At 46.0% G+C, this 14,623-nt stretch overlaps 1 protein-coding gene across 5 annotated transcripts in view; it reads right to left on the bottom strand.

The window, feature by feature from the left end:
- Nucleotides 1-8,202: 8,202 nt before the first annotated feature.
- Nucleotides 8,203-14,623, bottom strand: part of IL17RD (interleukin 17 receptor D) — a 68,458-nt gene continuing 62,037 nt past the window's right edge. For 4 of the 5 annotated variants that reach the window (XM_086367389.1, XM_086367391.1, XM_086367390.1 and 1 more), the window contains exon 13: nt 8,203-14,254. In XM_086367389.1, the coding sequence (XP_086223515.1) occupies nt 14,142-14,254 (113 nt within the window). In that variant the 3' untranslated portion in view covers nt 8,203-14,141. The remainder of the gene's footprint in view (nt 14,255-14,623) is intronic. The other variant, XM_086367393.1, reaches the window with a different exon arrangement.

Genomic DNA, 14,623 nt, shown 5'->3' with positions numbered 1-14,623 from the left:
CTGAGCTTGAAAGAGCAGCAGCCAGCAGTGTGGCCTGAGTCTTTCCTGCAGAAATAGACATGAGAATCTAAATACTAAAAGCATTTTCTGTACTCATTCATCCGTTCAACAGATTAAATTCTTCCAGTCCTCAGGACCCCATAAACTCAGGAATAAAAAAAGTCCCTACACACTAGTTATGAGCTCTTATGAAAGTACAAACCATTATAAAAAAGAAAAAGTTCATCAGCTGCTTCCATGTGCCTGGTGAGGACTTCAGGTGCTTCATCTACTTGCCTTGTGAGGTGTAGGGCTTGTATGGGCCGTCTCAGGAACTGAAGCTTAGAAAGGTGAAGCCAGCCCCCAGATCAGAGGAGAAAGCTCCAGTTCCAGGGCTACATTTCTCCGCAGCCATACCTCCAGTACATGGAGGATCAGGCTCTGAGTGGACCTCCTCACTCTCTCTCCATGGGGAGAGCTCTAACCCCCACCCCCTCATTCCACCTCACAAGGGGTAGGGGGATGTTGAGGGCTTCCCAGGAGGGACCTTCCCTGGCAGCAGCCGCTGAGATGTAGATCTCCCAGTCCAGGCACCAATCCCCTGCACACCCGTCACCAGCACCAGGCGTTCAGACCTTCATCTGGCACAGCTGAGACTTCCTTTATTGCAAACTCCTGTCTCTCCTTTGCAGGCACACAGCCTCCTAGGGCTGTGTGACCTCTCCCTAGCCCACAGCTCACCTTCTGGGCCAGAAACTGACCAATGTTGAGCAAAGGAACTTTCATTCCAACTACAATTCCACTTCATTCCACCACACCTTGACCCCAAACCCAGTGCCTCATGACCCATCCCTTTCCTGTGTAAGGATCACACACCCTGCCCACGACTCCATTTCCAAGGCCAAAACCTATATCCAGGTCCCTAATCCTCAACCTTTTCTTCCAGGCCTCTTTTGTTACTCTCCCTCCTCCACACAGTGGAAGATCACTTACTACAGCCAGCCATGTTTATTAGGTAATAATAAAGGGCTTCCACTCCCTCAGCAACCCAGAGCTCGGCAGGCACTTCCACCCCTCAAGTCGACACCTGGTGCTCTACTCAGGCGGCGTTGTCGGAGATAAAATTTCTATTTCCATTAGATTCCATTTAATGATTGGAGCATCTGCTACATGCCACAGACCATGCCAGACTCTGAACCTCAGCAGTGACTCTGTCACAAGACAGAAAGACATAGTCCCTGACCCCATGGAGCTCACGGCTGATGTGGGAACAGTCAGAGCCATCACTGGGCAGGTTAGGGAGCAGGACGTGGTGAGAGACACACAGGAAGTGCTGGCCCAGATTCGAGCATGGGAAGGCTTCCTGTGCGATGTGGGGCGACAGGGCTGGAGAGGACAGACGTGGAAGCCAAGAGGTGGGAGAACATAGGGCACACTTCTGGAAGCCCATGGAAAGGGGCCTTGATGGCCAAGGTGACACACTAGACCTTGACCATGGAAAGGTCTGGGCAGAGGTGATGGGACTCCACAGCTGCTGAGTGAGGAATGGATGCAGCGGGTCAAAGTCTCCTGGACACAGCAAAGGCAATGTGCATGTGGACTATTACTGGGGATGTACTCCTCAATTTCCTTTGTTTTTCAATTCCGGGTGTCCAGAGATCAGAACAGATCCTCAGGAATATGTAGACCAGAAACAAATCTATGTAAACTCACAACAGTTTATATGCAGTGCCCCATCACCTCCCACCTACTCATGCTTTGGCCCTGCTAGGGGGAGGGTAAGGAGCACTTGGCTCCTGGACTCAGATTAGGAAACTGTTGGGGAAGAGGTGATACACCCAAAGGGAGTCCTGTCATGGGGTGTGTGGAGAGAATAAGCAGGAAATGTGGGTCACTATCCATGGAGTTTGAAAACTGGTGGAGAAACCAGAAGACACTGATGATCAGCCACCTTTTCTCCTTGAAACAATCAGTTCATGAGGGCTCATTCTTGAATTCAGCTCCATCTCCCCTAACTTTGCAAGACAAGGTAGAATAGGACCAAGGCTATCACCTAAGTCATCAGTTGGGAAAGCTGGGGTGTCTACTGCAGGTCTCCACACCAAAGAGTGAGTGAAGAGCTATAACCGGTGCCAGGTAGGGAAGCAGGGGTGAGGGGCTGGGATGAGGCACCAGGGAGCACAGTTGGAGAAAGCCATCTCTTGAGAAGGCACAAGGGCAAGGGCAAGATGGAGACCACCAACCCGGCCATCGAGGACCCACCAGGTACCTTTACCACTCGTCCTGGGAGATCACACATTTAAAACCCACTGATAATACCACTCATATGACCAATGCTGAGAGAAATATTAAGAATAAGATAAAATCCACCCACAAATCACCACCACCCAGTAATCAGTTCAGTTGCTCAGTCGTGTCCAACTCTTTACGATCCCATGGACTGCAGCACATCAGGGTTCCCTGTCCATTGCCAACTCCCAGAGCTTGCTCAAACACATGTCCATCAAGTCGACGATGCCATCCAACCATCTCAACCTCTGTCGTCCCCTTCTCCTCCTGCCTTCAATCCTTCCCAGCATCAGGGTCTTTTACAATGAGTCAGTTCTTCACATCAGGTGGCCAAAGTACTGGAGCTTCGGCTTCAGCATCAGTCCTTCCAATGAATATTCAGGACAGATTTCCTTGAGGATTGACTGGTTGGATCCCCTTGCAGTCCAAAAGACTCTCAAGAGTCTTCTCCAACACCACAGTTCAAAAGCATCAATTCTTCCATGCTCAGCTTTCTTTGTAGTCCAACTCTCATATCCATACATGACTACTGGAAAAACCATAGCTTTGACTAGACAGACCTTTGTTGGCAAAGTAACGTCTCTGCTTTTTAATACGCCATCTAGGTTGGTCATAGCTTCTCTTCCAAGGAGCAAGAATCTTTTAATTTCATGGCTGCAGTCACCATCTGCAGTGATTTTGGAGCCAAAAATATAAAGTCTGTCAGTTTCCATTGTTTCCCCATCTATTTGCCGTGAAGTGATGGGACCAGATGCCATGATCCTAGTTTTTTGAATGTTGTTTTAAGCCAACTTTTTCACTCTCCTCTTTCACTTTCAAGAGGCTCTTTAGTTCCTCTTCACTTTTTGCCATAAGGGTGGTGTCATCTGTGTATCTGAGGTTACTGATACCCAGCAACATCTACTGTTATTTTGTGTGCTTTTTTGTTTTCCATTTAACATATTGTGAGCCTCTTCCTTGTGATAAAACACTCTACAACATGACTGTTAAGAGTTGCCTATTGGTCTATGGTATGAATGTGCCTCTTCTTATCAGCAGTCCTGACTGGTACCTGGTTTGATCCTCACTTCTCAGCATCAGGGATAATGCTTAGTGATGAAAATCTTTGCATAACTAACTTTGATACACAGTTCTGGTTATTTCCTACAGAGAAAATGCTAGAAGTGGATTACTGAAAGGAATATTCAAGTCTTCTGCCTTTAGCAGTATTCAGATGCCCCTCCCCCCCCCCCACACACTTTCTTTTGAAAAGTGTGGAGCATCCAGTTGATGAAGCAACACTAACCTTCTACCCCAGGAGATGGTGACACCTGTGAAGGAATAAGGTGCTCATCTCAGTGTTCAGACCTAAGCAATGTTCTGCAAGCAGCTAATACAGTAAAAGACTTCTTTCTCTAAAACCAAGTCCCATCTGCTCTCATAATCTAGGCTTGAGGAAGACCTGAGAAGCAAGACCGGGAGGTGGGGTGGAAAGGTAGACAGGTACTTCAGGGCAGGAAATGCCTGGGTTCAAATCCAACGTCGCCCTGCCCTGAAGGTGGGACGTTACCTAAGCCATAAACCCTGCTGGGAGTATGGGACGCGCCCAGGTGGTAGCAGGTGTCCAACTCACAGGGGTGACTCTAAGACACAACAGGTCATCACCAGCCCTAAGTCTACAGTCTGGAGACAGGACCCACAGGGAGTGCAAACTTGAGACAATACAAGCCACTTGGCGGGAGGGATGTGGGACACCCCAGTGGCCCTCAGCTCTGGAGAGCATGGTAAGCGAATGGGGGTCTCACCCCAATTTGCAAAGCAGGAATGGATGCAGTTAACTCCTCTGGGAGGCCTTCTGAAACTCACTAGCAACTGTTACCGCTGACCCTGATGCCAACTGAGACAAATGACGGCTGTGCACACTTGCTGTGTGCCAGGCACTGGACTACCCGGACTATCCCCTCCATCCGCTTCATCCTCACCACCACACCATAGACAGGTGCGCTGTCATCCCCATCAGACAGAGGAGGAAACTGAGTGCCACGGAGATGAGGTAACGTGCCCTGCTGACTGATCAGTGGTAGGGCTGGGGTCTCAAGCTGGTTAAAGCAGCAAAGTCCAAGTCCAGCCCAGGTGGAAGGCATAAGCAAGGGGCACAGCCTGCCCTCAAGGAGCAGCTGGACTAGGGATTAAGAGGGTCTAGCACATAAACACGGGAGCAGGACCTGAATGAGGGTGGACAGTTGTCAAGGAAGGCCTGACTGCCAAGGATGGCTGGAGACTTCGAGAGGGAGAAGGAAAAGTCTGGCACAGAGGGTCTGGGACAGGACCACACCAGAGAGGACCCTCAAATTCTGCTTTGGTGGCAGAGAAGAAAGAGAAACACAGAGAAAAAGAGGTTGGCTAGGAGCCAGGTAATAACTTCACTTCTGGGCTATCGGCAATTTACAAGTAGCCATTTCCTGTAGTTGGTCCTAGCCAACTGCCTGCAGAACTGAGTCCTCCAGGAGACAGGGACTCCACTGTGATCACTGAGGCCCTCTGCTACCCAGACCAGGGCTAACCAGATATCTCTAGGGGATCATACTTTATCACTGTACATCCCTTAACCTGCCCCAGATGACCACATCCCCAAAGGCAAGGGGGCTGTGTACTGGCTTCTGTGACCATAACTCTGCTTGGGCTCACAATCAAGCCTCACCTCAGCCCCATTTGGTACTGAGCTATTACTTATTTCCCAGATGTAGAAACAGTCGTGGAGAAGGCAATGGCACCCCACTCCAGTACTCTTGCCTGGAAAATCCCATGGACGGAGGAGCCTGGTGGGCTGCAGTCCGTGGGGTCGCTGAGAGTCGGACACGACTGAGCGACTTCACTTTCACTTTTCACTTTCATGCATTGGAGAAGGAAATGGCAACCCACTCCAGTGTTCTTGCCTGGGGAATCCCAGGGACGGCGCAGCCTGGTGGGCTGCCGTCTATGGGGTCGCACAGAGTCGGACACAACTGACGTGACTTAGCAGCAGCAGCAGCAGAAACAGTCGTGATTGGCTCAAGTGACCTGCTTAAGAGTCCCCCCAAAAGTGGCAGACTGAGATCTAAGTTCCGGGTACCTGAAACCAAAGCCCCACTTTAATCACAATGATTAAAAAATCTCATCAAGAATGCACAATTATATAACTGTGTGCAGGATCTTCAAGTACCTCAAACTTCAGGTACATAAACCAAAGGCTGCTGCTGCTAAGTAGCTTCAGTCATGTCCGACTCTGTGCGACCCCATAAACCAAAGGCAGGTCCTGCTTATTTTTGCCTTCTGTCACCAGTCATGCTTCGGCCTTTCTCTGCTGAGTCCTGCCTGGCCTGGCCTTACCCAGCCTGGTGAGAAAAATCCATGCTTTATCTGGGAGCTGCCACCTGTCCCATTCCCTGGAATGTTTTAACCAGCGAGATCAGGAAGAGCAGTCTTCAACCTGAGGACCATTACTTGGTCTCTGCGTCCCCTCCAGGTTCTAAAACTTGGGAAATTCCCCCGACCATGAATTGGCCGTCGGTTAGAGAAACAATCACTGCTTTTGTTCACAGCCAGAGCAGAGTGTGGTAATCCAGCACAGGGACCTTAAAGCAACAAATTCAGAAAAATGTCTGTATCTCTATCAGAGCTGACAGATGATCAGGGGAAAATGAGCCTGGTAAATGGGACGTAGGCAGATCTGAGAACCCAGTCAACTGTTACAGGCTAGGTACAGTCAACTTTTAAGAATCCTGCCTTAGTTTGATTTTGTGAGGAGCACCGCCCCCTCCACAAGCCCCGTGACTGCCTTCCACAAGTCACATGTAAACCCACCCTCTTCTCTTAGGCAAAGAGATGATTTAACACAGCACCTAACAAAGGTGCTGCGCTTTACCTCCTGGGCTGAAGCTCCTATCTTCTACCCATATCCATAGGGCCCACAAGTAGTCCAAAACCTGCTCTTCCACAGAATAAGAGCCACTATTTACCACACGGCTACTGCTGCTGCTAAGTCGCTTCAGTCGTGTCCGGCTCTGTGCGACCCCATAGACGGCAGCCCACCAGGCTCCCCCGTCCCTGGGATTCTCCAGGCAAGAGTACAGGAGTGGGGTGCATTGCCTTCTCCAACCACACGGCTAGAACTTGCCAAGTGTGGCTGTGGGTGCTTTATAAACCCCAGTTCATTTAAGTCTCACAATAACCTAATGTGGCAGGTATCAGTCCCATCTTGCAGATCAAACAACTGAGGCTCAGAACGATTAGGTGGTTTGCCCATAGTCCCATACTGAGAATGAGGTAGAAGCGAGATGGCAGGGATCATGTATACCTTATTCATTACTGCATCTCCAATACATATTTTAGGCTTTCAAATAAATATTGTAAAAAGATTTTATTACCTATAAATGTGAAAGATGGTGTAAAAACCCTCTAGAAAGAGGCCAGGGAGCCAAGCCTAGTGATCTTGCATTATTTTTCCTTAATCTCAAAGACCCCATTTGAATTTTATCTCCTTGCAAAAGGCCTTACACCTTGTTTCTGTCTGTCCTGCCCTTCATTCTATCTCCACTATTCTTGAACCACTTCTGATTTTGTTCCTCTCAACTGAGAAGACAGGGTAGCGGGTAGGGGAGGAAAATATCTTTATTGAGTCCTTTATTAAGGGCTCACTATGCCCAAGACGTGCATGCACGCTCAGTCATGTCTGATTCTTTGCGACTCCATGGTCTGTAGCCCGCCAGGCTCCTCTGTTTATGGGATTCTCCAGGCAAGAATACTGCAGTGGGTTGCCATTTCCTCCTTCAGGGGTTCTTCCCAACCCAGGGATCGAACCCGTCTCCTGCATTGGCAGGTGGATTGTTTTACCACTGTGCCACCAGGGACACCCATGCCTGAGACAGTGAAGGTATAATTTACATCTCCTTCCTCATCTACCTGCTTATTGCTTGTAGCCTCTTATTCAACTAAACCTAAATTAAGTGTTTCCTAATTAAAGCCTGCAAAGGGAAGCTGGTCTTTGCTACCTAAAGTTTGCATTTCTAAAACAAAGTAAATAAAACCAGTGGTGAGGTCCCACAGATGTTGGCAACTGTATGAACCCAAAGTAGATATAAAAATGGACTCTTGCTTTCTAATACCATGGTAAAAATTAGGGCTTCTCATGCTGTCCAAAGAGGATTTTCTCACCACTAACAGGAAAGAGGTATTCTGCAGCATCTGCCTAATGAAATCCTTCCAATAGAGTCCTTTTAGATCCGTCTGCTTAACCTCTGAACCAGCTGTACTCTCAATATGTGGACTAAGGAGGGAACCAACTCGCCATAACTTGCTACTCAAGGTTTTTTCTTCTTAGAAATTACGTTGAGAGACAGTACAGCCCATTGGTTAGGAATGAGGATGATTCAATCAGATGTACGAATCCCAATGTTGCTGACTTCTTGTTTGTGCCCTCAGCAAAGCTACCCCATTTCTGGGTGTCAGAATCTCAAAAATGAGGCCCCAAAGTTGACATAAACCAGGGATGTAACTCAGAGCACACGGCACACAGAAGATGAGACACCTCACATCAGAAGAATGAACAGGCACCTTTTTCTTTCTGAATGACAGGAAATTTGTGGCTCCCAAATTTCAGCATCCATCAACTTCTTTTCCAATTTCTTCAAAGAAAGTCCATTGTTCTGAGAGTCATATTTCTCCTTGAGGTAAGTGTCCCTGCCCCTGTTCCAGACACCGATGAGACAACAGGCATCTGGCCGACGGAGGGTGGAGTAAACGATAAGGGCAGCAGGTTCCTTTTCCTGCAAGTATAAGACAGACCAGCCATCCTGGCCTCCTCACCCTGGGTAATCTCTCTCCCTCTCAGAATAAGGGCCCACAGAAAATTGTGCTAGGAACCCCAGCTATTCAGGAAACAGAAAACATGACCTAGAATAATGAGCCACCACAATCTTAAAACAAAACATTTTATTTGATGCAGAGATGCTACGGTACAAAAACAACATTCTGCAGATGTCGCCTGTGGACACTATCACCTATTTACAGTTATGTACAAATCAAATAAGACAGTAACATCTTCAATGTAAAAACACAGCATGCTGCTACAGTCTGCTGGTCAGTGCTCACTATTCCACCAAACCTCACAAAGGAGAAACTTAAAGATGAAACAAAGACAATGGCAATAACCACTGTTCCACAGGCTTTCCCCCCAGACAAATAGGGAGCTTCTGCAGTGAAAAACAAAACAGTGAAAATAAAAGTCATCTACTCTCTAAATGAATACATTTGGTTTTTACAAAAGCTTTTGCTCTCTCCAGACTCACTACATCTTTTTCTTGAGACAGAAAATAACCACTTATTAAAAATAACATGCTTACACATTAGCGTCATCCAACGGTAATTATTTTTTGGCTAATGACAGGAGCGGCCAACTTTGTCTTTGTCACATACAAACAGAAGATAGCTTCTTTGAATCTTCTCCACTGAAATTTTCTTTGATAAAAACATCAGATACACAGTCATAATGGTTTGCTTTTGTCAGGCATCTGCTTGTACAAACCACAGTGCTTGGTCGACCTGGAGCCATGGCTCCAGCCCTTTAGAACACGGACATGTTCCTTGCAGAGTCTGTGGTCCTCACTGAATTTTGGAGAGGAGTCGAAGAGCAGGAGGGAAGGCAACTGCCCAAAAGGGCCTCACTCGACCTCTTAGCAAATTAGCCCTTAGCAACTGCTATCTTGTCTGTGGCTAAAGTCTGCACCATTTAATAATACTATGAGTCATGAATTAAAGGTGACATATACAGATATATAAAAATAGAATCCAAAATTGGAAGGGAGGGGTGGTTGCCACTCAGATAGTAAGAGCTGGTCTTGAAGGGTATCTTGAAGCAGCCCAGGAATGACATCAGACACATCAAGAATAAGCACCAAGTGTTTGAACACACAAGGGAAAAAAATAACAAACCCACATATGATAGAGGACTACTGCTGAGAAAAAAAAATGTAGTAAGCAACCTTCAAAATGAACACAGGTGATATACCACTTTTTAAAAAGCGTCTTTATACTTCTAAACAGTAAAAGAAGCTGGGTACGTAAGAATTTCTGTTAATCCCCATCCTGAGCTTGGCTTTCACAAGGCACCAATGTGAATAAGGCAGCACATTCTATTTGGGCAACTAAACTGAGTGTGAAGCTGAGAAACAGAAGGGCAGTGAAAATTATTAAGCCCCTGGAAAACAAGAGCTGTGAAGAATGAGTAGGGGTGGGATTATTTATCACCGGAATAAAAATACTAGAGGGATGATTTCACTGTGGTTTTCAAATACATGGAAGGTGAGCAGCTGTTCTTTTTCCACTACACGCTGAACAAAAGGCTGGTTTGAATTTCTATAAGGAAGATGTACAAAGAACTATCTGATCAGCAGGGGAGGTTAACAGAAGCTCCTTCGCTGAAAATCCAGAATCACATCCACAGCCAAATGACTGAAATAATTCATGCACAACCCTTTCTGTTTGACACTAGATGGGCACCTGCCAGATAATCCAAACTTTCTCTCACCCCCAAAGCTCTGCTATCAGCATGAAAGCTATTGGCTTACAGTCTGTGATCTCCTTCTGTTTATTTTAACCCTAAACCTGGAAAGGAGGTGATATAGCAAGGATAACCCAACTCCATGAGGACTCCTGACTGGTATCTCCGTATTCTGTCACAAATCTCCAAAACAGATCAATTCACAAGTTATTTAAAACTGAAGACGGAGCAAATGCCTGGCTCTAGTGGATACTCAGGACTCCTTGCCCTGCTCTCCACAATGTCTGCTTTCCTCATTAGGGCTTGGCCTAAGCTCAGCATTAAAAAAGTGATTTAATTCATCTAAAAAAGTGATTAAGCCAAGAGTTAAAACTATAAATAAGGACCTTTAAGGTGTGGAATTTAAATGAAACTATTCCAAGTGTCACATTTTTTAAGTGAGGAGAAATCTGATTTTGAAATTAACAATTGCTTTGCCTTTTTCTTAAAACATATGAAGTATGAAGAAGCAATCAAAAGATTTAAAATGTATTCACAATCATAGCAAATTTCTTTAGGGAAGCAATGGGTAAAAAAAAAAAAAAAGTAATCTAACTTCTGGCTGCATTTAGCAAGACTATTTTCTTGTGGCACCAGACATATGTAATTACCATGGATGCCTTTCTTTTCAAATTTTCTAAAGCAGATGTGGCAAACTGATAGCTAGTGGGCCAAATCAGGTCCACCCATGGGTTTCCTGAATTCAATTAAGAATTTTATTGCCCATACTAAAAAAAATAATCAGATTTTTTTCATGTAAAACTCCCAGATTCCCAGTTTCTCTTGAAAAATGGGACAATCAGGAAACACTATATGGTCACAACTGGCTGGAGTGGCTGCTCCCTGTAGTACAGCACAAGGGTGTCTGCTGGCCACAGTCTCCACCAGGCCCCACTGTCTCTCTGAGCCCAAGAAGGGTTTGTCACCATACCTTATTTATCACTACACTTGCTACAGGGGGGCCTCCTGAAGGAACAGCATTTGTTAAATAAGAACAGACTCTTTCCCAACAATATCAACTAGAAAAGGCTCATAATCTTCTCATTGCCATTGTCCACCTCTCTCCAATAAAGACAGGGTAATTCCTCTCTCCTTAAGAGAACCCACTTAGTGTTGAGCTGGTTGCGGACTGCAGAGTTTTCTCTCTTTAGGGAGGAAAGTGTGTCATTTCTTCACCAGGAATTAAAAAAAAAAAAAAAGCTTTTTTCTTCCTTTGCTTCTTTTAAAGGAAAAGACAACTCAACTCTGAACTTCTGATCTGGGACTATCTCAATTATTATTGTGTCAACCAAAAACTCTTTGTTTCATGACTTTTATGGCCTCTCTCACATTGGGCTCAAAATTCTGTTACCTGGCTAGGTCACTCACTGAAGTCCTGGGACGTGGGCCTGGATGACTTCTGATTATCTGGAGATCAACGTCCCTCACAGGCCCAGGCCTCAGTTCTCCAAAAGACTCCTGCCCCTGTATGACTGGGCTGGGCCCATCCAGGCAGTCCCTACTGCTTGTAGCTCATCTCAGAGAAGAACACACCTTTGCCTGGGCCTTCACCCACCTGGTCATGCTCTAAGAAAAGCCGACTGTGCCAAATGCTAAGGTGTCGTGTGTGTCAGACGTGTAGTGCATCGGTGAGTCGAGATAAACAACTGGCTCCCTCATTTCAACTACCTGCTCTTCCCAGTTAGCTGAAGGAAGCCAGGACCTACCTCTGGTCTCCGGTACAGAGGATACCACCTATCTGAGCTACAGAGCCTTTTACTCTAGGAATAAAGGCCCTTCATTGAGTTCAATCCCATATTCGAATTCTTGGTTCCCCAGCATCTGAAAGCCTGTGACTTCTGAACCTTTATCTGAATTCTGTCCTATCATTTCCACCATCCAGGACCATTCGTGAGTCAAAAGCACCTCTGCATAAAACGTTTTGCATTAATCTATACAGCAACCATTCCCACTTCCAGCATGAGATGGGGAGGGTTTAAAAAAAAAAAAGTGAAAGTAATAAGACAACACTAGAAAAGCTGGACTTCTCAACTATTCAGAGCTGGGCATTCACACTGTCCTTTTCATTACTTGGTACAAAAGTTTGATTTTGCTGAACATCACAATCTTTAGTATTTCAAAATAAGTACCTAAACCCTAAATTCACACTAAAGCATCACTTGATTTTTGGCCAAGCAGTTTTTCCTTTCCATTTTCACAGTGAGTTTACTTAGCAAGCTCTCTGCCCATGCTCATGGAGCTCAGCTGATGCTTCTTCTCTGGTCTTTCACTCTGTTACTGGGGCCAGTTTCTCAGAGATGCCTTGTTTCACATACAAAGCTGAACATCTATCCTAAGGCAGCTCCTAATGGCACCTCTGGGGCATGCACCATTTCTTGACTTCAGTAAGAAATCACTCTGAAAATGTTTCCAAGTGCATTTTCATACATTAATAAGACTGCCCCATCTCCTTCACAGAATGGATGCCGACAATGGAATGGCAGGACACTCACGGGAGGCCAGAAACTATGTTCATCTTGGATTCCACAGTGACAGCATGGAACATCCCTCCTCCAACAAGATGCTTGGTCTTACAGGGGAGACAGTTCTGCAGCCCACTTGTCTCTCCCTCAGAGCAGCTGCAGGAAACTCGATGCCAGAGAACAGACGAGCATGTTCTTCTCCCAAGAAACTGCCAGCTGCCTTTACAGAGCAGGCAGTGTGGTATTTGCATCAAAGATACACACAAACCTCTTCTTTCCAGCAAGGGTGCAAGCCTTCGCTTCCCCACCTGCTGGGCGTGAACCTCGAAGGAAAAGCCCTCCCCTCCCCACTTCCCCACACCCCACCTTAGGATGCTTCTCAGTGTCCGCCCCCCCCGTCAATATTGGTCCTATTTTGTGAAGGAGTGAAAATCAGGGTCCCTGGTATTGGTGCCAAAATCCAACAGCATTTATGAAAAAGGTAGAAAAAGATATTCACTCCCCCTTAAGGTCATGGAGAGGGAAAAGGAACAACTATTTTCCCTTTGGAAACAAAAATTCTGTACAGAAGTCACTCATAAAAACAGAACATATTACTTCTCCCTTTTAAAGCAAATTCTTTCCTCTTAAGCTCTCAATGCCTATTTTTGGTAGAGTGAAGTATAAGAGAGGAATTTTTAATTGGGTAAGTCAAACAAAAAGAAAATGAAACCTTATTCACAGGCTAGGGTTGTGAGGGAAGTACTTTAAGATTCAAGAATTTAATGATTTCAGGTCCCATGTCTTCTTTAGACAATACTTAAAGAGCACATTCATCTTTGTAACAATACCTTCCTTTTCACCTTCTTAAAAAGAGGTTTGTCATTAGGCAAAACAAGTTCAGCAGATTAACTGGCTACCACCTCCAAATACTGCTGTTTTGTCAGTGGATTCTCATCCCTAATTTTCTGTTCAGAGCTTTAGACTAGAGGTCAACCAAAACACAAATTACAACTTTGGTGAATACAGCCCAGTTAGGTATCAGTTTCTTAAAAATAAACATTTAGGCACCAACATCTGAGATTCAACAAAGTAAGTATAAGCCAGGGAAACGTGGTGGGCAGACCTGGCCCCTGCGTGATGCCTACTCAGATCAAGATGTGGCCCCAGTGCCCTCTGCAAATTGACCAACCCATCTCAGAAAGAATGGTCTAGATGGTCATTGGCCTGACCCTGAAGCCCCCTCCTTGGCCAGACATGTCCCCCACTAATATATAAGACTCATTTTTATGAAAAATGACTGTATATTCAGTTACCTTCTTGACCTCTGACTCCAGAGCTTTTTTTTTAAACACCCATGGCATTGTAAATGGCACTGTGAATTCCATACCAAGAATGGAAAGAGGCATTATCTTTAACTACATGGATTCCATAGAGACTGGCACTTGACTTCTGTGGCTGTAGTGGCATCAAAAGTGCTTTTTCCACAAAGCATTTCAAATCAAAGCAGCCAATAGCTAACTGGCAAAGTTTGCACAGATAAATTAAGTCTGAATGATCAGTGCGGGTATTTTCCTGTTTCTTCCCTACCTCCCAGAATTGGCTCTAGTCCAAAGTCTGACCTAACATGGCAAGCTGTTGTCAGACATTATGGACATGACTTTCACAGTTCCACATGGTTTCAGAGAACTGGAGACTCTGCCAATATATTTGGTAGAGAATAGAGAGGCAAGGAGAGCAAGTACTGGCCAGGATTTCGCTCTGAATATCCTTGTAAGAGACCTCAGCTCCAAGTGGGCCACATACCCAGAGAGATGAGCTGGGGAACCAGAGAGAGGTGGCAGCTAAAGTGGCAATGCTTAGACTCTTCCATTCTGTTACAAAGGGGCGACCGTGTGGAGTTCACCAGTGTAGCTGCAGCAACCAGGTTCTGCTTTGCACGCCCCTGAGGCAAGGAGCTTGGAAGGAAGGGCAGGAGGGTCTTCCTCACCTAAGAAAAGAAGAGAGGGCAGAGTCGCATGTTACTCCTGGGTGCTCAGGCCAGAATGAGGCTGGATCTGGGTTTGCACCATGCACTTTGCACAAGTGAGGTAGGCATCCCCACCGGCTCAAGGCTGGGCATTCTCATCCTGCCACCAGATTCCAGTTCCCTCAGCTGAGGGGCCAGGTATGCATGCATGGACTCCAAAGGGTAATAGGCACAGTAAGAGCAGCTCCAGACAGCATCCTGTGGGGGGCTCCTTGGGGAAGCAGGCCCTTCTACCAGAGCCTGTGTTGAGCTAGAATGGAGAGAATACTATGCCGCATGAACTCCTGGGTCAATACATGTGGCTTTAAAGATATTGGCAAGGTGGGGAGT

This window comes from Bos grunniens, chromosome 22 (assembly GCF_055505025.1).
Source record: "Bos grunniens cultivar Pamir isolate PY7600 chromosome 22, Bosgru_T2T1.0, whole genome shotgun sequence".
Taxonomy (NCBI): Eukaryota; Metazoa; Chordata; class Mammalia; order Artiodactyla; family Bovidae; genus Bos; species Bos grunniens.
Note: the sequence above shows the minus strand (reverse complement) of the source record. Positions and strands in the feature narration are given on the sequence as shown.